At 44.8% G+C, this 27,142-nt stretch overlaps 1 protein-coding gene across 6 annotated transcripts in view; it reads left to right on the top strand.

The window, feature by feature from the left end:
* FHAD1 (forkhead associated phosphopeptide binding domain 1) overlaps nucleotides 1-25,858 on the top strand; it is a 111,628-nt gene extending 85,770 nt beyond the window's left edge. For 4 of the 6 annotated variants that reach the window (XM_029066843.2, XM_029066844.2, XM_029066841.2 and 1 more), the window contains 5 exons: nucleotides 2,299-2,426; nucleotides 5,866-5,955; nucleotides 8,439-8,659; nucleotides 9,931-10,096; nucleotides 25,542-25,858. In XM_029066843.2, the coding sequence (XP_028922676.1) occupies nucleotides 2,299-2,426; nucleotides 5,866-5,955; nucleotides 8,439-8,659; nucleotides 9,931-10,096; nucleotides 25,542-25,661 (725 nt within the window). In that variant the 3' untranslated portion in view covers nucleotides 25,662-25,858. Of the gene's footprint in view, nucleotides 1-2,298; nucleotides 2,427-5,865; nucleotides 5,956-8,438; nucleotides 8,660-9,930; nucleotides 10,097-15,044; nucleotides 15,250-25,541 lie in introns of those variants that run through there. The other 2 variants (XM_039912066.1, XM_029066840.2) reach the window with 2 other exon arrangements.
* Nucleotides 25,859-27,142: the final 1,284 nt, after the last annotated feature.

Here is a 27,142-nt window from a genome sequence, read left to right as displayed (position 1 = left end):
CAGCATAGCCTAGCAGATAGATCATGGGTCTGGGATTCAGAAACACCGCTTTCTAAACCTGGCTCTGCCACTGGGCTGCTGGGTGACCTTGGGCAAAACAGAAGCAGCGTGGCTTAGTGGCAAGATACTGGGCTTGGAAGTCAGAGGTCGTGGGTTCTAATGACGGCTCCACCGCTTGTCAGCTGTGTGACTCTGGGCAAGTCACTTCACTTCTCTGGGACTCAGGTACCTCATCTGTAAAATGAGGATTAAGCCTGTGAGCCCCACGTGGGACAATCTCATGACCTTGTATCTACCCCAGCGCTTAGAACAGTGCTTGGCACATAGTAAGCGCTTAACAAATACCATCATTATTACTTAACTTCCCTGTGCCTCAGTTACCTCATTTGTTAATGGGGATTAGGACTGTGAGTCCCAAGCAGGACATGGACTGTGTCCAACCTAATTAGCTTGTATCTACACCAGTGCTTTATAAAATACATGTCCCACCTTTTAAAAAAGAGATAGAGAGAGAGAGAACTGAGAATGATTTTCAAAATGTTACAAAACAATGGGATAGAAGTTTGGGGATGAAGGTTCCGTGGACCAGAGAATGGGAAGGATTGTCAGTTGTACTTTTGATTTTTGTTGAGAGGGGAATCATTCATTATACACTGCTAAATACTTCTCTTTTTTTCTTCTCCCTTGGACTGTATACTCGTTTAGGGCAGGGGTTGCTTCTATTTAATTTCTATATAATTTCCCAAATCCCTAAAACACTGCTCTGCACAAATCAATCAAATGAATCAATAATATTGACTGAGCACTTTCTCTGTGAAGAGTATTACTAAGGATTTGAGAGAGTATTATAAAATTAATAGACATGATCCCTATCCTGCAGGAGCTTACAATCTAGTAGGAGAGACAGACACTAAAATGTAAAAGTGGGGGAATCAACTGAATTTAAAGATATGTACATAAGGGCTGTAGTGGGCAGGGGAGGGGAGAAGGGTGATTACTTAAGTGCATAAAGGGTGAGAACCAAAGAGCATAGGTGACATAGTAGGGGAGGAAATGTGGTGGAGAAATGAGAGATTAGGCAGGGAAGGCTTCCTGGAGGAGATGTGATTTTTAGTAAGGCTTTACATAGATTTAGAGAGGAGTGGTCTGCCAGATGTGAAGAGAGAAAGAGTTACAAGCAGGAGGGGGGGCACAAGCAAGAGTCCGACTGTGAGAGAGTTAAGAATCAGACACATCGAGTCGGTTGGCATTAAAGGAACAAAGAGGACGGGATGGGTTGTAGTGGGAAAAAGGATTTGCTAAGTAGTTCAAAGACAGCTGATTGAGTGTCTTAAGCCCAATGGTTAGGAGTTTCTGCTTGATGCAGACTGAGTGTCTTAAGGCCGATGGTTAGGAGTTGCTGCTTGATGCAGAGAGGGATGGGTAACCATTAGAGGATTTTGAGGACTGGGGATATATGCACAGTACAGTGTTTTAGAAAAGTGATCTGGGCAGCAGAGTGAAGTATGAACTGGAGAAGGGAAAGGGTGAGGGCAGGGAGGTCAGTGAGGAGGGAGATTAACCAGTCTGGTCATAGTTTGGGTGGAGAGGATGGGGCAGATTCTGGAGATGTGGTGACTTGGAGGATTTGGTGACTGAATATGCAAAGAGGAGGAAAGAGAGAGGGGGATCAAGGATAATGCCTTGGTTGCCGGCTGGGAGAAAAAGAGGATGATGATGTGATTAAGTTGGTGAAGGAGGATGATGATGATGATGGTGGTCCTCAAAGTGGGAAAGTAAATAAATGATGAAAATGTTATAAATGTCAAAATTACCCCACCTCATTCCAGTGTAGAATGAACCATTATGTATATCCATAGATTGGCAGTAGATGTTATAATCAGATTCCACCTGGGTTGGTCATTTTACCTCTTCTCAAAGTATTTAGGGCACAGTGGATAAAGCACAGGCCTGGGAGTCGGAAGGTCATGGGTTCTAATCCCGACTCCGCCACTTGTCCACTGTGTGGCCTTGGGTCAGTAATTTCACTTCTCTGTGCCTCAGTTACTTCATTTGCAAAATGGGGATTAAGACTGTGAGCCCTTTGCAGGACAGGTACTGTGTAATTTGCTTGTATCTACCCCAGCACTTAGTACAGTGCCTGGCACATAGTTAACATTATACAAATCATAATTATTATTCTTATTATTATTATTTATGGATTTTTTCTCCCCTGAGCAGGCAGCTGGCTGAAAAGCAGAACATTTTTCTAAGATACTGCATAACCTCTCTTTTCATTCTGATTGTCTCTTCCATTAGATGTTCATGAGAAGGGGACAGAAACCATTTTAATCCTAAAGAAAGAAATGTTGGAAAACACCTCCCAGAAAACATTCTTGGAAAACGAGTCTGGATTGCCACCTGTTTCAAACACGGAGGCCAGAATGGTAAAAGTGTGCATGTTAAGAGCCTAATAAATGCCATAATTTGCCAATGGCAGCAGCAAATCCTGCTCCCATCATGTGGTAACATGGATCCAAGACATATTTCCTCTCCCTGCCTCTCTCTGCATATGGTGATCCTTCCATGCCTTAATTTCAAGAATGCCCAGGAAAGCAGATCCATGTTTAGGGGCTGGGCCTCTACCCTCAGTAACAGGGCAGGAAGTGGAAGCCTGGAGACCAGGAGAGCCAGTGTTGGACCTTGCAGATATTGGAACCCCCAAATGCCTTGCACCAGGCTTGCAACATAACATGATAATGCTGCACACAAACACATGATTTTGCAGAAGTCCGTAGATTGCCACCCAATTTTAGAACATCTGTCCAAGGCACCTGGACATTCCCAGGTGCTCCAGAGCCCTTGCATTTTCCACCCAGGTACCTCTGAGCAAAGTCATCAATATTGGGTTGTGGAACTCAGAAACAGAAGCTGAGGAGGAAGGAGGTGGGGAACTGAAAATCGAAATACAGTATATCACTGTGTCCTTTGCCATATTTATACCCAACAAGGCGCAGGCCAGCCAAAAGCCAAACAATTGACCACCTTACAAGAGACTCCTCCCCTTCACTAGTATCACAAGGCCCACGGACTTAAATAAACTGTAAAAGCACAGTCTGCTCCAAATCAACAAGTAACTAATTGCCAAATGTAGCCTCAAGAGAGCCAGTGCCTGGGCACTTTCAGTTGGGATTCTTCAGCCACATTTTCCTGCAAAATCAATGAGTGGACCAGAGTAGTCCCATCTTCAATCCAATTTGTTTATCCTATTTAAATTACCCATGGTTGGAGAGGTAAGTGTAGGTATGGGCTTTGAGAATTGTTCTGGGTTTGGCAGTGAGTCATCAGCCAACCCAGAGAAATCGCCCACAAGACTTGGTCTAGCTATGACAGTATTCTTATCTCCTCCAGGGGCAATGGGATGTTGGGAGAGAAAAGGGAGATGGTAGCCGTCCTGGACATCCATCCAGGATTGTCATATGGGACTGGGAAATCAATCAATCAATGATATTTATTGAGTACTTACCTTATGCAGAGCACTGTATTAAGTACTTGGGAGAGTAAAACAGATTTGCTAGCCACATTCGCTGTCCATAAGGAGCTTACAATCTAGAGGGAAATCAAACAGGAGCTGTATTTCAAAACCATTTTTGGAGGCCTGGAGTTTTGTCCATTCCCACAGTTATTCTCATTCTCCTCTCTCTCTTTCCCTCTACCTTCCTCTCCTTCCCTCTCCCTCTCTCTCTCCCTCTTTCTTTCTTTCATTCTCTCACACACAAAACTCTATCCTTGGAAACAGTAAGCACACATTTTACAGCCACACTGGCACTAGCTAAAAAGAATTTGGAGGTCAGGCAACCTTTTCTGGAAACATTTAAGAAAGCACATGCCTTCTGCTAGTGAATTTGGGTAAATGTTTTTGATCACATTTAGATCATCCTCACTGTACAAATATTCCAGCAATCCTTCACCAGGCCTTCTAGAAGGCCTGGTGGTCCAAGGGGAAAGTTCACATGAAAGGAAGTAATGGAAAGATGCTATTAAGCATGTGTAAACACTGCCCTGATATCTGTTTATTGTGAAATAAACTATTTTCTTCTAGTAACTTTGGAATTAAATTTTTTCTTTACAACCAAAGCCAGCATTTGCACTGCTGGAGTGGACCTCAGGCACTTTTTTTTTCCCAGAGGTTTTTATCTAGGATAGAGATTTGGAACAGTATCTTTCAGGTAGTAAATCATTCAAATTCATGGCAGCTGCATAGCATCCATTCCATTCTATGTTTTAACATTTTGACCTTTGTGAATCCCTTTTTTCATTAAAAAAAAGTATTTTTCCAAGACTCAACGTTTGGTTACAGAAACCTGCTTTGAGACGATGAGGTTAAAGATTCCCCCATCAGGGACTGCTGATGAGCTTTGGTTGTGAGATTTCAGGACCCAATCCCTGTGCACAGGAGTTGATTATAGAGCCAGTTGCATGTATGGTGACAATCACACTCTCTCTTCCTCATCAGTGTGTTCCCACTGGGGCACGGGTTGCAACAAGCAAATAAGCAGCAGAGGTGCAGCACAATGTGTAGTCCATCTGCAGTCTTCACTCATAGTAGCCAGCTCCAGGCAGAACTGGGACAAGAGCTGAGATTGCCTGATTTCCCAGAGCAATGCCTTTCCACTCTTTCCACTCCTCAAGAACCTCCACACATTGCCCATTTGTCTCCACGTCAAACATACATTCCTTACCATTGGTTCTAAAGCACTCAATCCAATCATCCCCCCCCCTTCCTGTCTTCCCTCGTTAATTTCCTACTATAACCTAGCCCACATACTTCACTCCTTTAAAGTTAACCTTGATTCTATTTAGTTGCCATTGTTTTTACGAGATGTTCTTCCCCTTGACTCTATTTATTGCCATTGTTCTTGTCTGCCTGTCTCCCCCGATTAGACTGTAAGCCCGTCAAACGGCAGGGACTGTATCTGTTGCCGACTTGTTCATTCCAAGCACTTAGTACAGTGCTCTGCACATAGTAAGCGTTCAATAAATACTATTGAATGAATGAATGAATGAACCTACTTACTGTACCTAGAACCCATGTTTCTTGCCAACAACACCTTGCCTGTGTCCTCCCTCTGGTCTGGAACTCAGTCCCATCTTCAAATCCATACTAATATCACATCTCTTCCAAGAAACACCATGGCCTAGTGGATAGAGCCAGGGCCTGGGAGTCAGAAGGACTCCAACACTTGTCTGCTGTGTGACCTTGCACTTAACTTCTCTGTGCCTCAGTTACCTCATCTGTAAAATGGGGATTAAGTGCATGAGTTCCATGTGGGACAAAGACTGTGTCTAACCTGATTAACATGTATCTACGCCAGGGCTTAGTACGATGCCTGGTACATAGTAAGCACTTAGCAAGTACCATAAAATCCGAAATTTTTCCACCGTATTCACCCTCCCCTCTGCACTGCCGATGCCCTTGGGTGAGTAACCTTTAAGCAGTCTGTTACTCACCCGACACCCAACCCCACTGTACTTTTGTCTATATCCTTGCATTCTGTCCCTTCCCCTACCTACAATATATTTTAATGACTTTCTCCTCCATTTGACCGTAAGTTCCTTGAAGGAAGGAATTATGTCTACCAACTCTATTATATAGTATCTCCTAAGCCCTTAGTACAGTGCTCAATAAATACCATCAGTTCATTAGATAACAGTAGGGCTCCTATCAAATAAATGTCATTAGAACATAGAGCAGTCTTTTTAAAGGAGGACATGATTGCTTGTGGTCCTCAGCTAGACTTCCCGGGATCATGAATTTTAGCATCTTGTATTCCTGGATCTTACAAAACAAATGCAAAAAGTAATTATCATTTATCTTTGTTTCAGCCTCAGATCTCTCTTCCCAACTGTTACATGGCCATTGAGAGAACAGCAAAGCTAGAGACAATGGATGCTTTGGATCTCAGTGAAAGGCTGGTATGTATAGGGAGGGTAGATTAACTTTCCCATTCAGATTGCAGGGAAAATACAAATGTAAGTTGACTTTATGAAACCTCAGATTTTTGAAAGTTCTTCATCAGATTTGATAGTTCCACTAAAATGTTTCTTCTGGAAACATCTAACGTCAGCTTCACTGATACTGTCCTCTCTAGGTTCTCCTTCTATCTCTTGCCTGCTCCTTCTCAGTCTCTTTTGTAGGCTTGTCCTCTGCCTCCCACCCCCTAAATTTGGGGGTTTATTCAAGGTTCAGTTCAGGTCCCTCTTCTATGCTTCTTCTATGCTAACACCTTTGGAGAATTCATTTTCTCCCAATTCTTCAATTACCATCTCTACATGGATGATTCCTAAAATCTATCTCTCCAGCCCTGACTTCTCTCCTCCTCTTCAGTCTCTCATTTCCTCCTGCTTCAGGGTACTTCTACTTGGATGTCCCATTGACACCTCAAACTTAATATATCCAAAACAAAGCTCTTAATTTTCCCATCTAAATCCTGTCCTCCCTCTGACTTTTCCATCACTGTAGATAGCACCACCATCCTCCGTCTCACAAGCCCGTAACCTTAGCATTGTCCTCGGCTCATCTCTCTAATTCGTGGCTCAGTGGAAAGAGTATGGGCTTGGGAGTCAGAGGTCATGGGTTCGAATCCTGGCTCTGCCGCTTGTCAGCTGTGTGACTGTGGGCAAGTCACTTCACTTCTCTGTGCCTCAGTTACCTCATCTGCAAAATGAGAATGAATACTGTGAGCCTCGCATGGGACAATCTGATTACCCTGTGACTACCCCAGCACTTAGAACGGTGTTCTGCGCATAATAAGCGCTTAAATACCAACATTGTTATTATCATTATTATTATTAATTCAACCTGCACATTCAATCTGTTATGAAATTCTGTCAGTTCTACCTTCACAACATCTGTAGAATCTGCTCTTTATTCTCCATCCAAATTGTTACTATGCTGATTCAAGTCTTTCTCATGTCCCATCTTGATTATACCATCAGCCTCCTCACTGACCTCCTTGCCTCCTGTCTCTCTCCACACCAGTCCCTACTTAATTCTGCTGCCCAGATCCTTTTTCTAAAAAAAAAAGTCCTCATCTCCCCACTCCTCAAAAACCTCCAGTGATTGCCCATCCACCTCTGCATCAAAAAGAAACTCCTTATTATTTGCTTTAAAGCACACAGTTAGCTCCCTCTCCCACTTTACCTCACTGATCTATTACACCTCAGCCAATGAACTTCCCTCCTCTAATGCCAATCTACTCAGTCAATCAATCATATTTATTGAGTGCTTACTGTGTGCAGGGCACTGTACTAAGCACTTGGGAAATTACAATATTGATTTTAATCTCTCCCACACTAGATTGTTAGCTCCCTGAGGGCAGGGATCATATCTATCAATTTATAATGCTGCTTAGAACAATTTACAATGCTGTTCATGCAGTAAGCATGTAGTAAATACCATTGATTGCTACCTGCCTCTCCTTCTTTCAAAGAGAGCAACATTTATTGAGTGCTTATGGAGTAATTTCTTGTCCTCATTCTGACCATTTTCACCTTATCCTGGGATAAACAAAGGAAAAATGACACTATTCCTTCCTTTTCTCCTTTGTTATGGAATTCTTGGCATACTTCTTTTGCAGGGTGCTTTGTAGGGTGATTAAAGGAGCTTTCCAGTTTCAGAGTTATCATTTATCAAGGAATTCATTTTGCTATAAGAAATAGAAGCAGCATGGCCTAGTGGAAAGAATATGAGCTGGGAGCCAGGAGACCTGGGTTCTAATCCCAGCTTCATCACTTGCCTACTGTGTGAACTTTGGCACATCAGTTAACTTCTCTGTGTCTCAGTTTCCCTTTAGACTGAGCCCCAAGATGGACAAGGTTGCAGGGAGGAAATGTGTCTACCAACTCTATTATATTGTAAAAAAAAAAATTATGGTATTTGTTAAGCGATTACTATGTGCCAGGCACTGTCCTAAGTGCTGAGGTAGATACAGAATAATTGGGTTGGACAAAGTTCCTGTCCCACATGGGGCTCACAGTCTAAATCCCCCTTTTACAGATGAGGGGACTGAGGCACAGAGAAGTGAAGAGATTTGCCCAAGGTCACGCAGCCGACAAGTGGCAGAGTGGGGATTAGAACCCATGACCTTCTGACTCTCAGGCCCCTGCTCTGTACACTAGGCCATGCTGCTTCTCAAGCACTTAGTACTCTCCCAAGTGCTTAGTATAGCTTTCTGTACACAGTAAGCACTCAATAAATATAAATGATTGATTGACAAAGACTGATCTGCTCATGTTCTGTCTATCCCAGTGGTTCATACAGTACCCGGCCCAGAGTCAGCACTAAACAAATACCATAAGTTTGATTATGGTTGAAAACAGCTAAATAAAGGTTTGCATTATTTTGAGGGAGTGGTAAACAGGTCAATCCTGAAATTGGAGAAATGTTTTCCATGCAGTATCTTGATCTGATGCACACCCTCGGGAGCCTGATGAATATAAAGGAGTTGTCGGGGCCAGTGTCCTTGAAGAATCTGTCCCAGAACCAAAGGGAACAAGTGAGCCACCTTAGACAGAGAGACCTGGAACTGGTGTGTGGGAATGTCAGCCAACTCCAGAGGCGGTTGGAGAGGAAGGAGGAGCTCCTGAGAGAGTATGAGACCGATAACCAACAGCTCAGGTACTGGAAGTTTTTGGGTTTTTTTGTTTTTATGGTATTTAAGCACCTTCTATGTGCACTATACTAAGCTCTGGGGTAGATAGAAGCTAATCAGAGTGGATACAGCCCATGCCCCTTATGGAGCTCACAGTCTTAATTCCCATTTTACAGATGAGGTAACTGAGCCACAGAGAAGTGAAGTGATTTGCCCCACGTAACACAGCAGATACGTGGCAAAGCTGGGGTTAGAACCCAGGTCATCTGACTCCCAGGCCCATGCTCTATCCACTAGGCCGTGGTACTTCTGAGTTATTTTAATTTGCTCCCACTACACCCCTGTGAGGAAGGGTTCAGATATTTTTATCCCCATTTTACAGATGTGGAAATTGAGGCATGGGGAGGGTAAGGGCCTTGCCGAAAGCCACCCACTAGACATGTGGCAGAGGTGGGACTAGAACCCAGGACCTCTGACCTCTGGGGCCGTAGCTCTCCCACTACAACACAGAGCCTCCCCAGAAAGTTGCTAAATAAATAACTCACCAGGAGTTGAGTCCCTGATCCCTTCCTGGATGAAACAATTATAATAATGATGATAATTGTGGTATTTGTAAAGTGTTTACTATTGCTCCAGGCACTGTGGATACAAGCTAATCAGGTTGGACACAGTTCCTGTACCACATGGGGCTCATAGTCTCAATCCCCATCTTACAGATGAGGTAACTGAGGCACAGAGAAGAGAAGTGGCTTGCCCAAGGTCACACAGCAAACAGGTGGCAGAGCTGGGATTAGAACCCATGACCTTCTGACTCCCAGACCTGTGCTCTACCCACTATACCATGCTGTTTCCAGTGACTAAGTGTCTGGGAATCTATAGGGCCTGGAGAGCATTGAAAATCGGAGTCACAGGGAAGCAGATTTTTCTTTCCTCCCAAAATAAAATGGTCATGAATGGAAACTCTGCTATTCTCTTTTAAACATCCAAATATTCATAAGAAAAACTAAGGAGATACCGAGTATCGTACAATTTAACCCCAATTTTTGTGGGATACACCTCAGCTGCTGCTTCTAGGCTATGGTTGTTATCTAAAAGATCAAATATTGAAAGAAACTAAGAGAGAGTTTTAGTCATTGCTGGGGCTCAATCCCCTTCTTCACTGTGAGCCTCCTGAACCATGCCTCGTGCTGAGCACCTCCTAAAGGTTGACAGCCTTTCCTTAAGCTGCATGTTAAGCAACTAAACAAACGCTGAAAGAAACGAGAGAAAAATGACTCAATTTCTTCTCTTTGCACAGGCTGAGTAAAGTTTCTCTGCAGATGTACCAGTCACAGATGAATAAACTGGAAGATAATGTTTACAAAGAGGCTGAAGAAAATGCTTTGCTCAGAGAGGCCCTGGAGAGGACCCAGGACCAGCTAAATCAAGAAAGGAGGATGAGCAGAGCTGTTAAGCAGCAGAAGGTAAGCAGATTTTGTTGGCAATGATTATACTTGATTTAACCGAGCTGAAAAGACAGTCAAGAGAAAGGAAGAAATTTGTCTAAACTTCAGCCAACCAGTCAGCCGTATTTACTGAGCGCTTACTATGTGCAAAGCACTGTACTAAGTGCTTGGGAGAGTGCAATATAACAATAAACAGACACATTCCCTGCCCACACGAGTTTAGAGCTAAAGGCGGCCTGAGTCTTGAAGACTCAAGGTCAATAGAAGACAGAGGACCCACTCGAGGTCAAATTACAAGCCCCTAGCTCTTCCTACCTTCCCTCCTCAGCACTATCGGGACTGTTTTTAAATGGAACTGCTGGCACAAAAGAGGTAAGAATAAATAGAGGAGAGACTGTAGTGGTCCACTGTGCTAGCCAGAGTCATCCCCCAAGGACCTAGGAACGTGCAGTTTGATTAGTAAATGTGAACATCCCCTGCTTCCACAAAATTCATGGTGGTTTCAAGATTCTCCAGGACTACCGTGGGGCTGTGGGTCAGTTTTACATGGCCCCAAAGAACCCGCTTCAGGGGGGTCAGAGCCAGGACAGCTCCCAACTCCAAACACTCTTTCAAACTGGGGCAATCAATCAATGGTATTTCTTGAGGACTTATTATTATTATTAATGATAATAGTATTTGTTAAGTGCTTACTATGTGTCAAGCACCATTCTAAACACTGGGGTAGATACAAGCTAATCAGGCTGGACACAGTCCCTGTCCCTCATGGGACTCCACAGTCTCAATCCCTATTTCACAGATGAGGAGAAAGTGAAGTGATTTGCCCAAGGGCATACAGCAGACAAGTGGCAGATCTGGGTTTAGAACCCCTAAACTTCTGACTCCTAGGCTCATGCTCTATCCACTATGCCATGCTGCTTCTCTGTGCAGAGCACTGTACTCAACTTTTGGGGGAAGTACAGTACAGTAGGGTTGGTAGACGTGATTCCTACCTACAAGGAGTTTACAGTGTAGAGGGAGGGAAACAGACATTAAAATGACATACAGATAAGGGAAATGGCAAATCATATGGATATGGATATAAGAGCGGTAGGGCTTGGGGTGGGGGGAGTATCACAAAACTTAAGAGTTACGGGCCCAGATGCCTAGGTGACACAGGAGGGCAAATAGCTTGGAGGCGATATGATTTTAGTAGAGCTTTGAAGATGTGGAGAGAGGTGGTCTGTCTGATATGAAAGGGAAAGGAGTTCCAGGCCAGAGGGAGGACATGGGCAAGAAGTAGAGACTAGAGACTTCTAAAGTTTCAGTGCACTGCAAAATAACAAGAAACAGACACATTCCCTGCCCACAACGAGTTAGAGCTAAAGCTAGCTTGAGTCTTGAAGACTCAAAAATGTCCTGGTCAGTAGAGGACAGAGGACCCACTCAAGGTCAAATTCCACACCCCTAGCTCTTCATAACAGGAGGATTCCTGGGCTGTTGGGCTCAATTAGGAATCCACTACAAGAAGTCCCTTTGGACATTTAGTATCCCAGTGAGATCCAGCCCCATCCCAGCCCACAACTTCCACCGGGCCTGCTCGGCCCAGAGCCGTTCTCTCCAAGCACCAGGGCTCCTCAGAATCTGCACGGCTGTACTAAAGTACTGCTAGATCCCTGCTGGGTTCAGGGGGCAGGGGAACTTTGGGGGTGACGCAGCTGCCCAATTATGGTAACTGAGCTATATTGTGCTGGGAGCAGAATGATATAAAAGAATATGCTGTCCTATTTCTTCAGGCCTCTCAGCATCGGCTGAAGATCTGAGGTGGGAATACAGAGCGAAATGGCTTGCCACTCCAGAACCTTCCACTCCCTCCACTGCCTTCTACCTTAAAGTGATCCTGGGAAGGGCAGTTTAAGGAGCAGAATTACTGCAACAAAAGCAGCTCCACTCTTTATTCACCCCCCAGCCCAAGCACAAAACCCCAGCCACTGAAGAAAGGCAGGGAGGGTATGCTCTTCAAGGCCTCTGCTTTTTGGGGTTTGGCTCCTCGCAAAGGAGGGAAAGAACGTAGAAAGGGCAGCCTCTTCAAATTGGTAGCCCTGAATGACTAGGCATTCCACTTCCCTGTAAAAGCAGCTCGGCTGCCTCAGTGGTTTTTCCGACTCTACTTCTCCTTCCTGCTCACATTCAGTGCCCTTTTTCCAACTCTACTCCTCCTTCCTGCTCAAATTCAGTGCCCATCTGGTACTCTGCAGAAGCCTGTGCTAGAGAGGTAAGGCAGATGTGGGGTGCAAGACACATGCAGAGTCCCCTTTCCCATGTCTTCCTCCTAGCCTGGAAGTCCTCCTGCTGACCTCTATATATGCCAGACCACCACTCTCTCCATGCAGATGGGCTCCACTCAAGTTTATAGCCCATCATGGGCAGGGACTGTCTCTTTTTCATTCATTCATTCATTCATTCAATAGTATTTATTGAGCGCTTACTATGTGCAGAGCACTGTACTAAGCGCTTGGGATGAACAAGTCGGCAACAGATAGAGACAGTCCCTGCCGTTTGACGGGCTTACAGTCTAATCGGGGGAGACGGACAGACAAGAACAATGGCACTAAACAGCGTCAAGGGGAAGAACATCTCGTAAAAACAATGGCAACTAAATAGAATCAAGGCGATGTACAATTCATTAACAAAATAAATAGGGTAACGAAAATATATACAGTTGAGCGGACGGGTACAGTGCTGTGGGGATGGGAAGGGAGAGGTGGAGGAGCAGAGGGAAAAGGGGAAAATGAGGCTTTAGCTGCGGAGAGGTAAAGGGGGGATGGCAGAGGGAGTAGAGGGGGAAGAGGAGCTCAGTCTGGGAACGCCTCTTGGAGGAGGTGATTTTTAAGTAAGGTTTTGAAGAGGGAAAGAGAATCAGTTTGGCGGAGGTGAGGAGGGAGGGCGTTCCGGGACCGCGGGAGGACGTGACCCAGGGGTCGACGGCGGGATAGGCGAGACCGAGGGATGGCGAGGAGGTGGGCGGCAGAGGAGCGGAGCGTGCAGGGTGGGCGGTAGAAAGAGAGAAGGGAGGAGAGGTAGGAAGGGGCAAGGTGATGGAGAGCCTTGAAGCCTAGAGTGAGGAGTTTTTGTTTGGAGCGGAGGTCGATAGGCTGCAGTATACTTTCCAAGCACTTAGTACAGTGCTCTGCACATAGTAAGAGCTCAATAAATACTATTGAATGAAAGAATGAATAAGCACGTAATAAGCTCCAGTTCATTTCAGTTCCAGAAATCTCAGGGAAGGCCTTGGCCAACACCACTTTGAGTTTCTGTTGTTGTGAATAACATACTATGAACTGTTGTCTCTAAGATGGTCCTTTCCTGGTGCAGATGGCCAGAGCTTGCTTGGACCCATGGGGTCAGAGTAGCAACAGAGAAGTTGGCCTTCAGTTAGGTGAGACTTCCAGGAGTTGCCTTAAGACCACTTGACATCTTAGTTCAAAGCCCACCCCAAACTGCGGGACCCAACCCAGCCCAATCCCACACTCAACAGGGCCTGATGGAGACCCCCATCTTAATTTTAGTAGGGAAACCCAGCCATGTAACCCCACAATCCCAGAGTACTCCAGACCCTTTTCCTTTTCTTCTTTTCTTTTTCTTCCACTCCACTTATTTTGTACCCAGCAGTGAACTAGGTGCTGGGGCAGTACAAGTTAATCAAGTTGGACACAGTCAGTCTCTGCCTCATAATCTAAATTGGAGGGAATAAGTCATTCCCCATTTCACAGATGAGGAAACCAAGGTTCAGAGCAGTAAAATGATTTGCCCAAGATCACACAGTAGGAAAGTGGTAGAGCTGGGATTAGAACCCAGGTTCTCTGACTCCCAGGCCCAAGCCGATCTTTCCACTAGGCCAGGCTGCTTCAGTTGCTGAATTCTGAGGCTCTAACATCTGAAGTGCTGGTGAAGGGTCCCCTTTCCTATGTCTTCCTTCTAGCCTGGAAGTCCCCCTGCTGACCTCTATATATGCCAGACCACCACTCTCTCCATCTTCAAAGCCTTATTAGAGTCAGATCTCCTCCAAGAGACCTTCCCCAATTAAGCCCGCTTTTCCCCAGTTCTCTCCCTGTTCTGTGTCACTTGTGCACTTGGATCTGTGACCTTTGGACATTTGATATCCATCCCACCCCCAACCCCATGGCACTTACATACATACCTTTAAATTATGAATTATTAATTATTTATTTATATTTATGTTTTGTCTCCCCCGCTAGACCGTAAGCTCATTATGGGCAGGGAATGCATCTGCTAATTCTGTTATACTCTCCCAAGCACGTAGTACAGTGCTCTGCACATAGTAAGCATTCAATAAATACGATTGATTGAAATATGACAGAAAACTTAAATAATAAGAGTGCAGCCCTTTAATAGTGTTTTGCCTTTTTTATTCAGTCCTTAGTGAATTATCCCATGGGGTTCCTGTGAGCTGGTTTTCTTGTCCCCCTTTTCCTAGATGAGAAGATGAGGTGAAATGCCTTACCCTGTGGCAGATTCGGAATCAGAATTCACTCCCAGTGCCCCAAACCTAGAGACAGTTTACCCTATTTAAGAGCTTTATCCCCCAAAGGGCCTTACTTGATTTGCAGATTTGTTATCAATTCATTTTTCATGTGATGACAGGAGTTTGTGTGGAAGCATTAACTTCCACTCTTAACACATAACCACAAGGTTAAGTGTTCCTGAGGGAGCAGAGGTAGATAGACTCCGGGGAAGAGAATCTCCTGGATTGTTTGGGCAAACTGTATCAGCATTGTTCTGCCCCTGTTACATGGACACAGGAAATTGGATTCGGTGGATTTGATTACAAAGAGTGAGGCAAAGGAGCCGAAAGATGTTATTTTTCTCTCCATCCCTTACCGTCAGCTCGCTGCTGGATCAGAAATGTAGTTCTCCAATACTGGATTTGATTGCTTTGTTTTTTCTTTTTTTTTCTTCTTCCTAGGTAGAGGGTGGAGTTTAATCAAAGGAGGCTCAAATGCACTTTTGGTTAAGATATTTTCAAGATCACAGAAATTAGCAAACCAGAAAAATGCACATGCTTAAAGAGCAGCTGGATGATGGATAAAGAATATATCCATAACTAAAACCAATGGGATAAGCAGAGTTATATGTTCGAGTTATATACGTAACTCACCCTCTGGTCACAATGCAAGCAGTTCAGGCAAATCTATCAATCATATTTATTGAGCGCTTCCTGGATACTGAAAACTGTACTTAGTACTTAGAAGAGTACAAAAGAACAGAGTTGGTAGACACTTTCCCTGCCCACCAGGAGCTTTTAATCTAGAGGGGAGACACACATTAAAATAAATTATGGCTACACACATAAGCTCTGTGGAGCTGAGGATGGGGTGAATATCAAGTGCTAAAAGGGTACAGATCCAAAGACTAACAGACAATTAAGGGGGAATCAATTAGTGGAATTTATTGGGCATTTACTATGTGCCAAGCACTGTAGTAAGCCCTGGGAGAGTGCAATACTGCAGAATTAGCAGATACATTCCCTGCCCATAACAAGCTGACAGTCTAGAAGGGGAGACAGATATTCCTATGAATAAATAAATAGCATATACTATATAATTTAAAGATATGCACCTCAGTGCTATGGGTTTAGAGGTGGGACGTCTATCCATTGTCCAAAGATTACAGATCCAAGAGTGAGCCGGGGAAAAGAGGGCTTAATCAGGGAAGGCCTCTTGGAGGAGATGTGACCTTAATAATGCTTTGAAGATGGAGAGAGTGGTGGCCTGGCAAAAATGAAGGGAGGAGGAAGTTCCAGGTTAGGAGAAGGATGTAGGAAAGAGGTTGGCGGCGAGATAGACAAGATTGGGGCACAGTGAGTAAGCTGGCGCTAGAGGAGTGGAATGTGCAGGCTGGGCTGTATTGGAGATCAGTGAAGATAAGATGCGGGGAGATGATGGAGTGCTTTAAAGCCGATGGGAAGGAGTTTCTGTTTGATGTGAAGATGGATGGCAGCCAGTGGAGGTTTTTGAGGAGTGAGAAGGCATGGACTAAATGTTTTTGATAAATGATCCATGCAGCAGAGTGAAGTATGGACTGGAATGAGAAGAGAGAGGAAGCTGGGAGATCAGGAAAATAACAAATGTAACCAAGAACTAGCCATGTACACACAGGCACATCATATCACATCACACCATAATGCCATCTCAGCCTCTACTGCCCTGAAGCTGAGTGCTCAGAAATGAAACACAATCAAGCTTCTTAACCCTAAAGAAGCTAGAGGAAAGCTAGAAGGATGGTGCCAGTGGAGAAGCTGCTCAGAGGGTACGGAAGGGAGTGTGGCAGGGAAGGCTTTTGAGAGATCTTGAGGAGATGAAGTATGGAGGAGCTGGCCAGAAAGAAGAAGGAAGCCCAGGTGGTGACACTGTGTTCTGGACTAAAGTAAAGCAAATGAACCAAGAGACACCACCAGTCTTATTAACAATAATAATAATTGTGGTATTTGTTAAGTGTCTCCTATGTGCCAAGCCCTATACTAAGCACTGGGGTAGATACAAGATAATTGGGTCAGGCACAGTCCCTATCCCACATGGGGTTCACAGTCTAAAGGGAAGAGAGAATAGGTATTTCATCCCCATTTTACAGACGAGGAAACTGAGTCAAAGAGAAGCTAAGTGATTTGCCCACGGTCACACAGCAGGCAAGCGGTGGAGCAGAAATTAGGACCCATCGTTGCCTAGTGGAAAGAGCATGGGCTTGGGAGTCTGAAGGAATTGGGTTCTAATCCCAGATCTGCCAATTGCTTGTGGTGTGTGTGACCTTGGGCAAGTCACTTAGTTTCTCCATGCTTCCATTTCTTCAACTGTAAAATGGGGATTCAATAGACAGAGACAGAGACTGTGTCCGACTTAATTAATTTGCACCTACCCCAGCGCTTAGAACAGCGTTTGACACATAGTAAGCACCTAACACATACCATAAAAGAAAAAGTGCTCTGACTCCCAGACTCATGCTCTTTCCACAGGGTTAGAGTTCATCCCCCCTTCACCTGAGTAAGGGGCTGCCATAAGGTCCTGGGAAAAACCCCTTCTAAATGACCCTTCTCCCCAAACTGTCAGTCCTGTGGCCAGAAGGGACCCTGAGCAGCAAAGAGGGCTCGTGACAGCCTGAGGGCAGCCACAAGCCTCTAGCAGAGCACAGCCTACTGGGGCCCAGTGGTTGTTGAAAACCTGGAAACTTGCTCCTATCCTGAGTCCCGTCCCCTTCTCCCCTACTTCACACCTATAGGCAGGGCTGATGGAAAGATATGTTTCTCCACTTAGCACCCAGCTCACATCTGCAGTGCCAAACACAATCCTTTGAGGAGAGGCAGATGTTTCCAAATGCATCCTGGCTGCCAATAATGCTTTTTTTCATTGCACACTTTGGAAACAAGTTGGGCCTCCTTAATTACCCCAGTGGATCTGTAAGTAGGTCCACTCAGCAGCTGCCAAAGCCTCTGAGATCCTGGAAATCTCACAGAAAGGAGCATGGGCAGCAGCAACAGGTGGAAACATTCAAAAATCATTGGGCCACCCAAAATTAAGGTCCATTTCACCCTCTAGGTTAAAACCAGTCTTTTGAAGAGACCGGCTGCTGAAGCAAACGTATGCCCATGAATCAAATATTTGGACTGTTAAAAAACATCCAGAAAGGGAAACATTTCATTTACTGAAACTTTAGCCACTGTAGATATGCCTCTGAGTTTAAGAAAGTCTGAATGTGCTTTTTTTTTCATTTCTTGAGCCACCCCTTTTGTAAAACATACTTCTGGCTTTAGAGCCCCTCATCCAATGTGTAGCAAGAGCCAGCAGTTCTAATACAGAGCCTCTGAAAGCAGCTTTATGGAGGTTGTCCCCTGCCATTGAAGGTAACTGCTTTTCAAGCAGACCCAGTGGCATTCGCTTCCCAGAAGGTCAGCAGCTGCAACACTTTCCAAGCACCCCAAACTAGAGGGAAATCACAGTGCACCTGCAGCTCCTTTATTCCTCTGTGGCGGGGCTTCTGACTCAGCAAATGTTCAAGTCTGAAGGACCTGTTCCTACAGCTCATTGGCCCAACACGGCTTTGAAGCATCCCTCAGCCAAGGGTGCCGGGGCATGGCTCTGTAGAGGCTGCGGGGAGCGAAGTCACAGCAGGGTGGATCATAAATGGATTCGACTAATCTGGTAATCTGCTTCTGAGACCCACAGTCACTCATCCCTGCTTTGAAAGACTTAAAATCCAAAGCAGGAAGCACATGGGAATGAGGAGAAGTGTTTTGTTAGTGGTAGGGGAGAGGAACAAGGAAGTCAGTCGAGTTGGCATTTTTGTATTATTTGGAGTCTTTGTATGGGTGAATAGAGCCTTATGCAGAACCGGGTTGCCCAGGCGTGAGGGGGAGAGAGAGATTACAGGGAATAGGGGAGGCCTTGCCTGGCAAATCCGATTAGTTTCTTGAAGGAGGCAGCAATGGGGGCCAACAGGAAGGGCGGGGAGGAGAAGGGGAGGGATAATCTTCTTTAACTCCCAGGAGTCTTCCAAAAGATGGTCTTTTATAGGACTCAGAATGATGATATTGAGTTTTGAAGACACTGGCATTTACTCCCTTGATATTTCTGTAAAGTGGAAGAGAGCCCAGTCACAGGAGTTGGCAAGGTGTTTTAGGAACTCTTCCTGTCTGACCTCAAGGTCTCGCTGTACCTGTGCAATCTCAAGATTTCTCCAGGAGTGAAGTACTCCCTCTTCACTCTGCCTCTCCACAGCCCACTCCCACCCGCCATCCGAGAACCACTCTCCATTACAGGTGTACAGGAATATCTACTGGAGGCGGAGGCAAGGGAGCGAGTGAGCAGAGAAACTGCTCCTCTTTGCTTCAGGCTTTGTTCCCAGCAGGCAAAGACATGAACACCAGGAGCAGTGGGAGGATGGTAAGAGAGGTGCCAAAGCAGGATCATTTTCTCTACTCACCTGCTCTGGCTTCTACAACTCTGTTGGATGTTGTGCTCTGGTGGTTTTTTTTTTTTTAGTAGGAGCCCAACTAGAAGCAGTCAACAATGACAAGATCATCACCTTGCCAAGTACTTCATAGATAAAATTGAAACCCTTAAGTGTGGCCTCCCTGAAATCTCCCCTGCTCCTCTTCAGTCCCCTTCTCCTCCTGCCCCATCTTTGACTCTCCCATCCTACCCAACATTATCTCAAGAAGAGATTTCCTGACTCCTCTCAAGTTCTTTCCCATCCCTCTTCACCTCCAACCCCATCCCTTCCCACCTTATCAAAACAATAGGCCCCTCCTTTTTTCCCCTCTGTGATCGTCATCTTTCACCACTCATTTTCCAGTGGCTCCTTCCCCCACTGCTTTCAAACCTGCCCCAGTATCCCCTATACTAAAGAAACCCTCCCTTGACCCCATCCACCCTGCAGTTATCACCCCATTCCCCTCCTACCATTTCTTTCCAAACTCCTTGAGCAAGTTGTTTCCACTTGCTTCCTTCACTTCCTCTCCTTCAACTCTCTCCTTGACCTCCTGAAATCTGGCTTCAACCCCCTTCACTCCACAGAAATGGCCCCCTCTAAGGTCACCAGTGACCTACTCCTTGACAAAACCAATGCCCTCTACTCCATCCTAATCCTCCTCGACGTATCTTCTGTCTGCAAAACTATGGACCACCCCCTTATCCTGGAAACATTACCTTGGCTTCATTGACATGATCATCTTCTAGTTCTCCTATCTCTCTAACCAGTCCTTCTAAATCTCTTGCGTTGGCTCCTCCTCTCCCTTCTACCCGCTGACTGTAAAGGCCACTCAAGCTAAGTTTTAGGTCCTCTTCTATTCCCCATCAATACCCACTCCCTTCGAGAACTCATTCTCTCCCACTACTATCTCTATGTGGATAGTTCCCAAATTTATTTCTTCTGACCTCTATCCTTCTCTGCAATCTCACATTTCCTCCTGCCTCAGAACACCTCTGCTTGACACCTCAAACTTAACATGTCCAAAACAGAAATACTCATTTTCCCACCCTATCCGTGTCCTCCCTCACTTTCCCATCACTGTAGGCAGCACCACCATACTCGCAGTCTCACAAACTCATAACCTTGGCCTTATCCTCTATTCATCTTTCTCATTCAAACCACTTATTCAATCTGTCACCAAATCCTGTTAATTCTACCTTAGAGAAGCAGCGTGGCTCAGTGGAAAGAGCTCGGGCTTGGGAGTCAGAGGTTGTGGGTTCTAATCCAGGCTCCACCACTTGTCAGCTTTGTGACTTTGGGCAAGACACTTAACTTCTCTGTGCCTCAGTTACCTCATCTGTAAAATGGGGATTAAGACTGTGAGCCCCACGTGGGACAACCTGATAACCCTGTATCTACCCCAGTGCTTAGGACAATGCTTGGCACATAGTAAGCCCTTAACAAATGCCATCATTGTTATTATTATCACAACATCACTAAAATCCACACTTTCCCATCCATCCTAACTGCTCATCCTGATCCAAGAACTGATCATATCCCGCCTTGACTACTGCATCAATCCTATCGACCTCTTTGCCTCCTGTGTCTCTCCTCTGCAGCCCAAACTTCACTCTGCTACCTGAATCATTTTTCTGAAAAACAGTTCAGTTCTATATCTCCCCACCCCTCAAATACCTCCAGTAGTTACTCATGTACCTCTGCATCAGAATTTCCTTACCATCGGCTTTAAGGAGCTCAGTCGGTTCTTTCCCTCTTACCTAACCTTAACTGGATCTCCTATCACAAGCCACTGTGCACACTTTGTTACTCTAACACCAACTATTCCTGTCTATTTTGCTGCCGACTCCTTGCCTAAATCCTCCATCTGGCCTGGAAACCCTCCTCCCCTCAGAGCCGGTAGGCTACCTCTCTCCCCACCTTCAAAACCCTCCTAAAATCACATCTCCTCTAAGAGGCCTTTCCTGATTAAACCCTCATTTTCCCTATTCCCCTCTGTGTCAACTATGCACTTGGCTGTGGACCCTTAAGCATTTTGATACTCATCCTCATCCCCAAAGTCCTTTTATAAGTATCCTTATGCTCTACTATTTCTCTTGTCTGTAATGTATTTAAATGCCTATCCCCCCCATGCGTAGACTGTAAGGTCCTTGTGGGCAGCAGGGATCATGTCTGCCAACTCTATGGTATTGTCATTCCCCAAGTGTTTGGTAAACGCTCTGCACACACTAAGTGCTCAATAAATACCATTGATTGATTGATCGATCCTGTAATTATTGAGGCAGAGTGGAGAATAAAGACTCTGGAGAAAAGTTGGAGTTGGGGATATGGATGGATGAATCCACAACTAGGTTGCAGGTTTAGGACTGAAATTTTTGGGTGACATCTACACTACCGTTATCAGAGGAAATTTATCCAAAAGTCTCTTCACACTTCCCCCGGTTTGGATTCTATAAGTATATTCGCCCCCAAATGCAGTGCCTCACTTATGTGATTCATAGCTAGACATAAATTCAAAGGGAGGGGAGGAGTGAAGGAAAATTCCCATAAGAGTTCTCGAAAAGCCACAGGAGTGAGATGAGCCATGAGTGGCAGCAGAATTGCACAGATCCTTTAGCCTTTATCCAGAATGTTCAGCTAATTCACACCCAGATGTTAATTCAATGGAAACAACTGGCTAGAGCTGTAAATTTAATCCTGGTTTGATGTAACAAAATGTACTGAATTATAAATGATAATGTAATATTTGTTAAGTGCTTACTATGTGCCAGGCACTGTACTAAGCGCTGGAGTGGATACAAGCAAATCGGGTTGGATACAGTCCCTGTCCTTATGGAGCTCACAGTCTTAATCCCCATGTTACAGATGAGGTAAGTGAGGCACGGAGTATTTAAGTGACTTGCCCAAGTAGTGATGTAACTTAGCAAATCAGGATTCAAGCATTCTTGTGGTGAAAGACTATGATGGTTGGCTGGAAAAAAAATAGACAGTGTGGCCTAGTGGATAGACCTCAGGCCCGGGGGTCGGAAGTACATGAGTTCTAATCCCAGCATCCCAGCTCCTCCACTTGTCTGCTGTGTGACCTTGGGCAAGTCACTTCACTTCTCTGGGCCTCAGTTACATCAAGTAACTGAATTATCCAAGCAGTTGCCAAACTATACAGGTAAATACATCTGGGTAAAGGCGCACATGGAGATTATTGGCTATCGATTCTAACCTCTCCATTATTCATAGCATGAGAACATTTCTTCAAGTTGGGAATAAGAACATAAAATGGCAAGGACCAACTTCAGGACTGTGGATAGAGTCTGGACTTGGGAATCAGAGGATATGTGTTCTAATCCCAGTTCCGCCACTTGTCTGCTACGTGACCTTGCACAGGTCATTTCACTTCTCCATGCCTCAGTTCCCTCATCTGTAAAATGGGGAGTAAGACTGTGAGCTCCATGTGGGAAGGGGACTCTGTCCAACCCGATTACCATGTATCTACCCCAATGCTTTGAGCAGTGCTTGGAACATAGAGAACGCTTAAGAAAAACTGTTATTATCATTATTATTATTATTACTATCTTGGTTGGTCCTTAGCGAGCCCTGTGGTTCCAGAGGGGATGGCAGCTGCCCCATGGGTCCAGGAATACTGCTTGGCTGCCTGCCACACATAGAGATTTTAGCTATATATGTGTACCCTCCCAAAGGGGATGGAAAGTGCCTGAGCAGCTGAGGTTTTTGGCTACAGATCACACCGTAATAAAGGGTTGTGCAGAAGAACAGCAGCTGATGTGATACAGCCTGAAAAGATGAGTGCTCGTAGGGCTGACGGCTCTGCCACATGAGAAGTGGAAACTTCAGACATTTCTGTTCTCTGCCACATTTACCCATATGGCGCCTTTGTACAGCATCGAGATTGATAATTAAGCTTCTTTCTGCTTCCACCCACACCTCTTCCCCCTCCCACTCAAACAAATGGTGAGAAGCAACATGGTCGAGTGGAAAGAGCACGGGCCTAGGAGACAGAGGAATGGGAATGAGAATCACCGTTCTGCCACTAGCCTGCTGTGTGACCATGGGCAAGCCACTTCACTATCATTCCTTCATTCAATTGTATCTGTTGAGCAGATACTGTGTTCTGTGCAGAACACTGTATTAAGCGGCGCTTAGGAGAGTACATTACAACAATAAACAGTCACATTCCCTGCCCACACAGACATCAATATAAATAAATAAAATAAAACTACAGATATATAGGTAAATGTTGTGGGGCTGGGAGAGGGGAAGAGCAAAGGGAGCAAGTCAGGGTGACTCAGAAGGGAGTGGGAGATGAGAAAAAGAGGGGCTTAGTCTGGGAAGGCCTCTTGAAGGCTTTGAGAGGAGAAAGAGTAATTGTCAGATTAGAGGAGGGATGGATGTTCCAGGCCAGAGGCAGGACATGGGCTACGGGTTTGCAGCAAGACAGGCAAGATTGAGACACAGTGAGAAAGTTAGCACTAGAGGAGTGAAGTTTGTGGGCTGGATTGTAGAAGGAAAGAAGTGAGGTGAGGTAGGAGGGGGCAAGGTGGTGGAGTGCTTTCAAGCCAATGGTGAGGAGTTTTTTTTTAATGTGGAGTTGGATGAACAACCCCTGTAGTTTACTGAGGAGCGGGTGATATGTTCTGGATGTTTTACTTCATTGGTAAAATGGGGATTAAGACTATGAGCCCCATGTGGGACATGGGCTATGTCTATTTTGATTATTTTATATCTACCCCAGCACTAAGTACAGGACCTGGCACATAGTAAGCACTTAACAAATATCATTTAAAAAATAGTGTTGTGGGGTTCATATCTCCCCTCTTTAGAAAGAATTCCTTGGATTTTATGTTTTGGTCTCCTTTGGTCACCATTTCAAGCATGGGGTTTGGAAAAGCTTTTTGGAATAACCAGTTCTCTTTCAGAAACTGTGACCTATGGCATCAGTCTTGTAAAGGAATTTGATTTAGGCAGAAAATGGACTCCACATGAAATGCTTGAAAATAGAAATTTCCAGTCTTTCAAGAAAATTCCATGACTTTTTTAGTCCTAAAGATTGTACATTCTAATCTTTGCAGTGGCAAACGCTGGCATAATTGTTGGGGAGAGATCTCTAGCACAGTGAACTGACCTTTCTAAAATTGCACCTAATTTTTAACTCAGGTTCCAACTTTGCCTCTTAAATACAACCGCTGAACTGCATAGCCTGTGACTACTATCTATTTTCTCATGTCAAAAGCTACCAAAGGTTTTTCCAGTACAGTGGACTTAAATCCATGGAAATCACCTCTCATGGCCCTGCAAGTAGATTCCAAATATCATTTGGTCACAAATTATCCCTGATCTGCACTGACCCTGTCCTCCCCCGTCCTTCCTACCACAGCAGACAATACCACTATCCTCCCTATCTCTCAAGCCTGTAACTTTGGCAGTATTTCAACTTATTTCTCTCACTTGATCCACATATTCAATCTGTCACCCAAGCCTGTCAGTTCTACCTTCACAACATTGCAAAAATCCTCCCTTTTCTTTCCATCCAAACTGCTACTATGCTGATCCAGTACTTATCAAATCCCACCTTGACTACTATGTCAGCCTTCTCGCTGAACTCCCTGCCTCCTGTCTCTCCCCACTCCGGTCCCCACTAGGCCATGCTGCTTCTAAATATCATTGTTTGATTAATATGATTATAGGGTCCAGTTTTTTCTGGTGGTGCCAACAGCCACCCTATTTCCTTCTGGCGAACCCCACCTCCTTTTAGCACCCCATGTCACTATGCTCAGAGCACAATCATTAGCCAGTAGCAAGCAGAGTTCTCCCATCAAACAAAATGGAAGATTCCCCACAAATTAAAAGGCAATTAAGTGGGGAGATAATGCAAATTACATTTCTTTTATCCCACTGCCTGATTTTCATTAGGCCTACTGTTTTATTTCTTTCAAACCAGACACACGGGCCTATGCTTATTTTCATTTCTCTTCTCTGAAATTCCAAGTATTTACCTCAGACACCCCTCTCAGGATTACACCAGGAGAGTTTCCTGTACTCTACTCTGGGCTGTAGGAGGGAAAGTCAAGCAGAGGCATTCCCACTCCATTCCTAGCTTTAGCAGTGGCTAGCGAGTGGAAGGCAATCTGCTACAAGGCAAGACTCCCCTGTGCTGGGCAGCAGCAGCAAGGGAGAGAGTTGAGGGCAGAGACTTAAGTTTACTACAAGGAAAGAGGCAATGGTAAACCACTTCTGAATTTTTACCAAGAAAACTCTATGGATACACTGCCAGAATGAGTGAAGTTGGAAGTGGGACATTCTGGAAGAGATGTGTCCGTGGGATGGAGACGACTCGGCAGCATAACACAAGACCTCAGACAGTGTTTATGCAACCCACTGCAATTTTCACTGTTTGAATAACTACACATGAGATGATGGTGTATTTAGAGAGTTCATTCAATTTAAGATGTTTATTCCTTTACCTTTAAAGCTCGGAGTCAAGAAGGCCAACCCAAAGGCAGACCAGAAAGATGAAATGCAGAAGAAAGAAGTATCAAGTAAAAGCCCTACTAATACTGTGTATTCAAAATCCAGTGGCAGGAATTTGTGAGGTGTGTTGTTTTTTTTATTCTATAGGACTTTGAGCTGAATTTGACCTTTGTATGTTAAACTGCTAAATTCTGCAAAATGTCTTTAAAATTACGTCAAACTTGTCTTTCAAAACTTATTTTGTGTATTACATTGTGGAGTTTAAGGAGGCGGGGAAGGGTATGTAGATGTGGCTGTATAAATTCTCAGGTATGTTTATAATGTGTCTAAATGTCTACTGTGGCCTTAAGGATTTGAGAAGGTGAGTTTATTCATTCAATAGTATTTATTGAGTGCTTACTATGTGCAGAGCACTGTACTAAGCACTTCGAATATACAATTCGACAACTGATAAGGACAATCCCTGCCCAATGACGGGCTTTAAGGAATGCTCAAATCATGCCAGAGCCAAGGAGCCCTGGAACCCCTTTTCCAACAGTTCAGAGGAGGTTGGCAGTCAGGCACCCGAATTTCTGTGGGATAGAATATGCAGAACAACATAGCTTAGTGGATAGTGCCCGGGGCTGGGAGTCAGAAGGTCATGGGTTCTAATCCCAGCTCTGCCACTTCTCTGCTGTGTGACTTTGGGTAAGTCACTTCACGTCTCTGGGCCTCAGTTACCTCATCTGTAAATGGGGGTTGAGACTGTGAGCCCCATGTGGGACAAGGACTGTGTATTGAACTCTCCCGTATGCTTAGTACAGTCCTCTGCACACAGTAAACACTCAATAAATACTGTTGATTGATTACACTTAATAAATACTGTTGATTGATTCAGGACCTGGAACCTTTCCAGAGGATTTAAATATTTGACAGTGATGGGCCACCAAGTGAAACAAACAAGTAAGGCAGGCAGGAGTGCAGCACATTTTGGGGTTTTTTTAATGGTATTCATTAATAATAATAATGGTATTTGTTAAGTACTTACTGCTTGCCGGAAAGTGTTCTAAACACTGGGGTAGATATGTTAATCTGTTTGGACATAGTCCATGCCTCACATGGGGCTCACAGTCATAATCCCCATTTTGCAGATGAGGTGCCTCAGGCACAGAGAAGTGAAGTGACTTGCCAAAGGCCACACAGCAGACAAGTGGTGGAGCTAGAATTAGAACGTGAGTCCTTCTGACTCCCAGTCCTATGCTCTATCCACTAGGCCACGCTGCTTCCTGCCAAAGCTTTTTACAGGCAGCAACCATTTTCAGCCTAAGTGGTCATGGCAGAGGGTCCACTATAACATGGCCTTGATCACCCACATTCACCAGCTGTTTTTCAGAGTTCTTGCTCTGCCCATCCTCCAGAGCTCCTGAGGTGATTCTTCAGACTGAAACCTAACCCTAGGTGCTCAGTTTATATGATTGATTGATTGATTCTCCACTGATGGCACAACCCCAGCAGACAGAACTAGAGATAGACCCCACATCTCCTGATTCTCAGAGCCAAGTTTATTCCACTGGATCATTAGCGGGGCTCTGCCTAGTTTCTAGGGTTATGTAATGAAGTGGA

This window comes from Ornithorhynchus anatinus, chromosome 5 (genome assembly GCF_004115215.2).
Source record: "Ornithorhynchus anatinus isolate Pmale09 chromosome 5, mOrnAna1.pri.v4, whole genome shotgun sequence".
Classification (NCBI taxonomy): Eukaryota; Metazoa; Chordata; class Mammalia; order Monotremata; family Ornithorhynchidae; genus Ornithorhynchus; species Ornithorhynchus anatinus.
The sequence above is the reverse complement of the archived record's forward strand: the minus strand, read 5'-3'. Positions and strand labels throughout refer to the sequence as shown.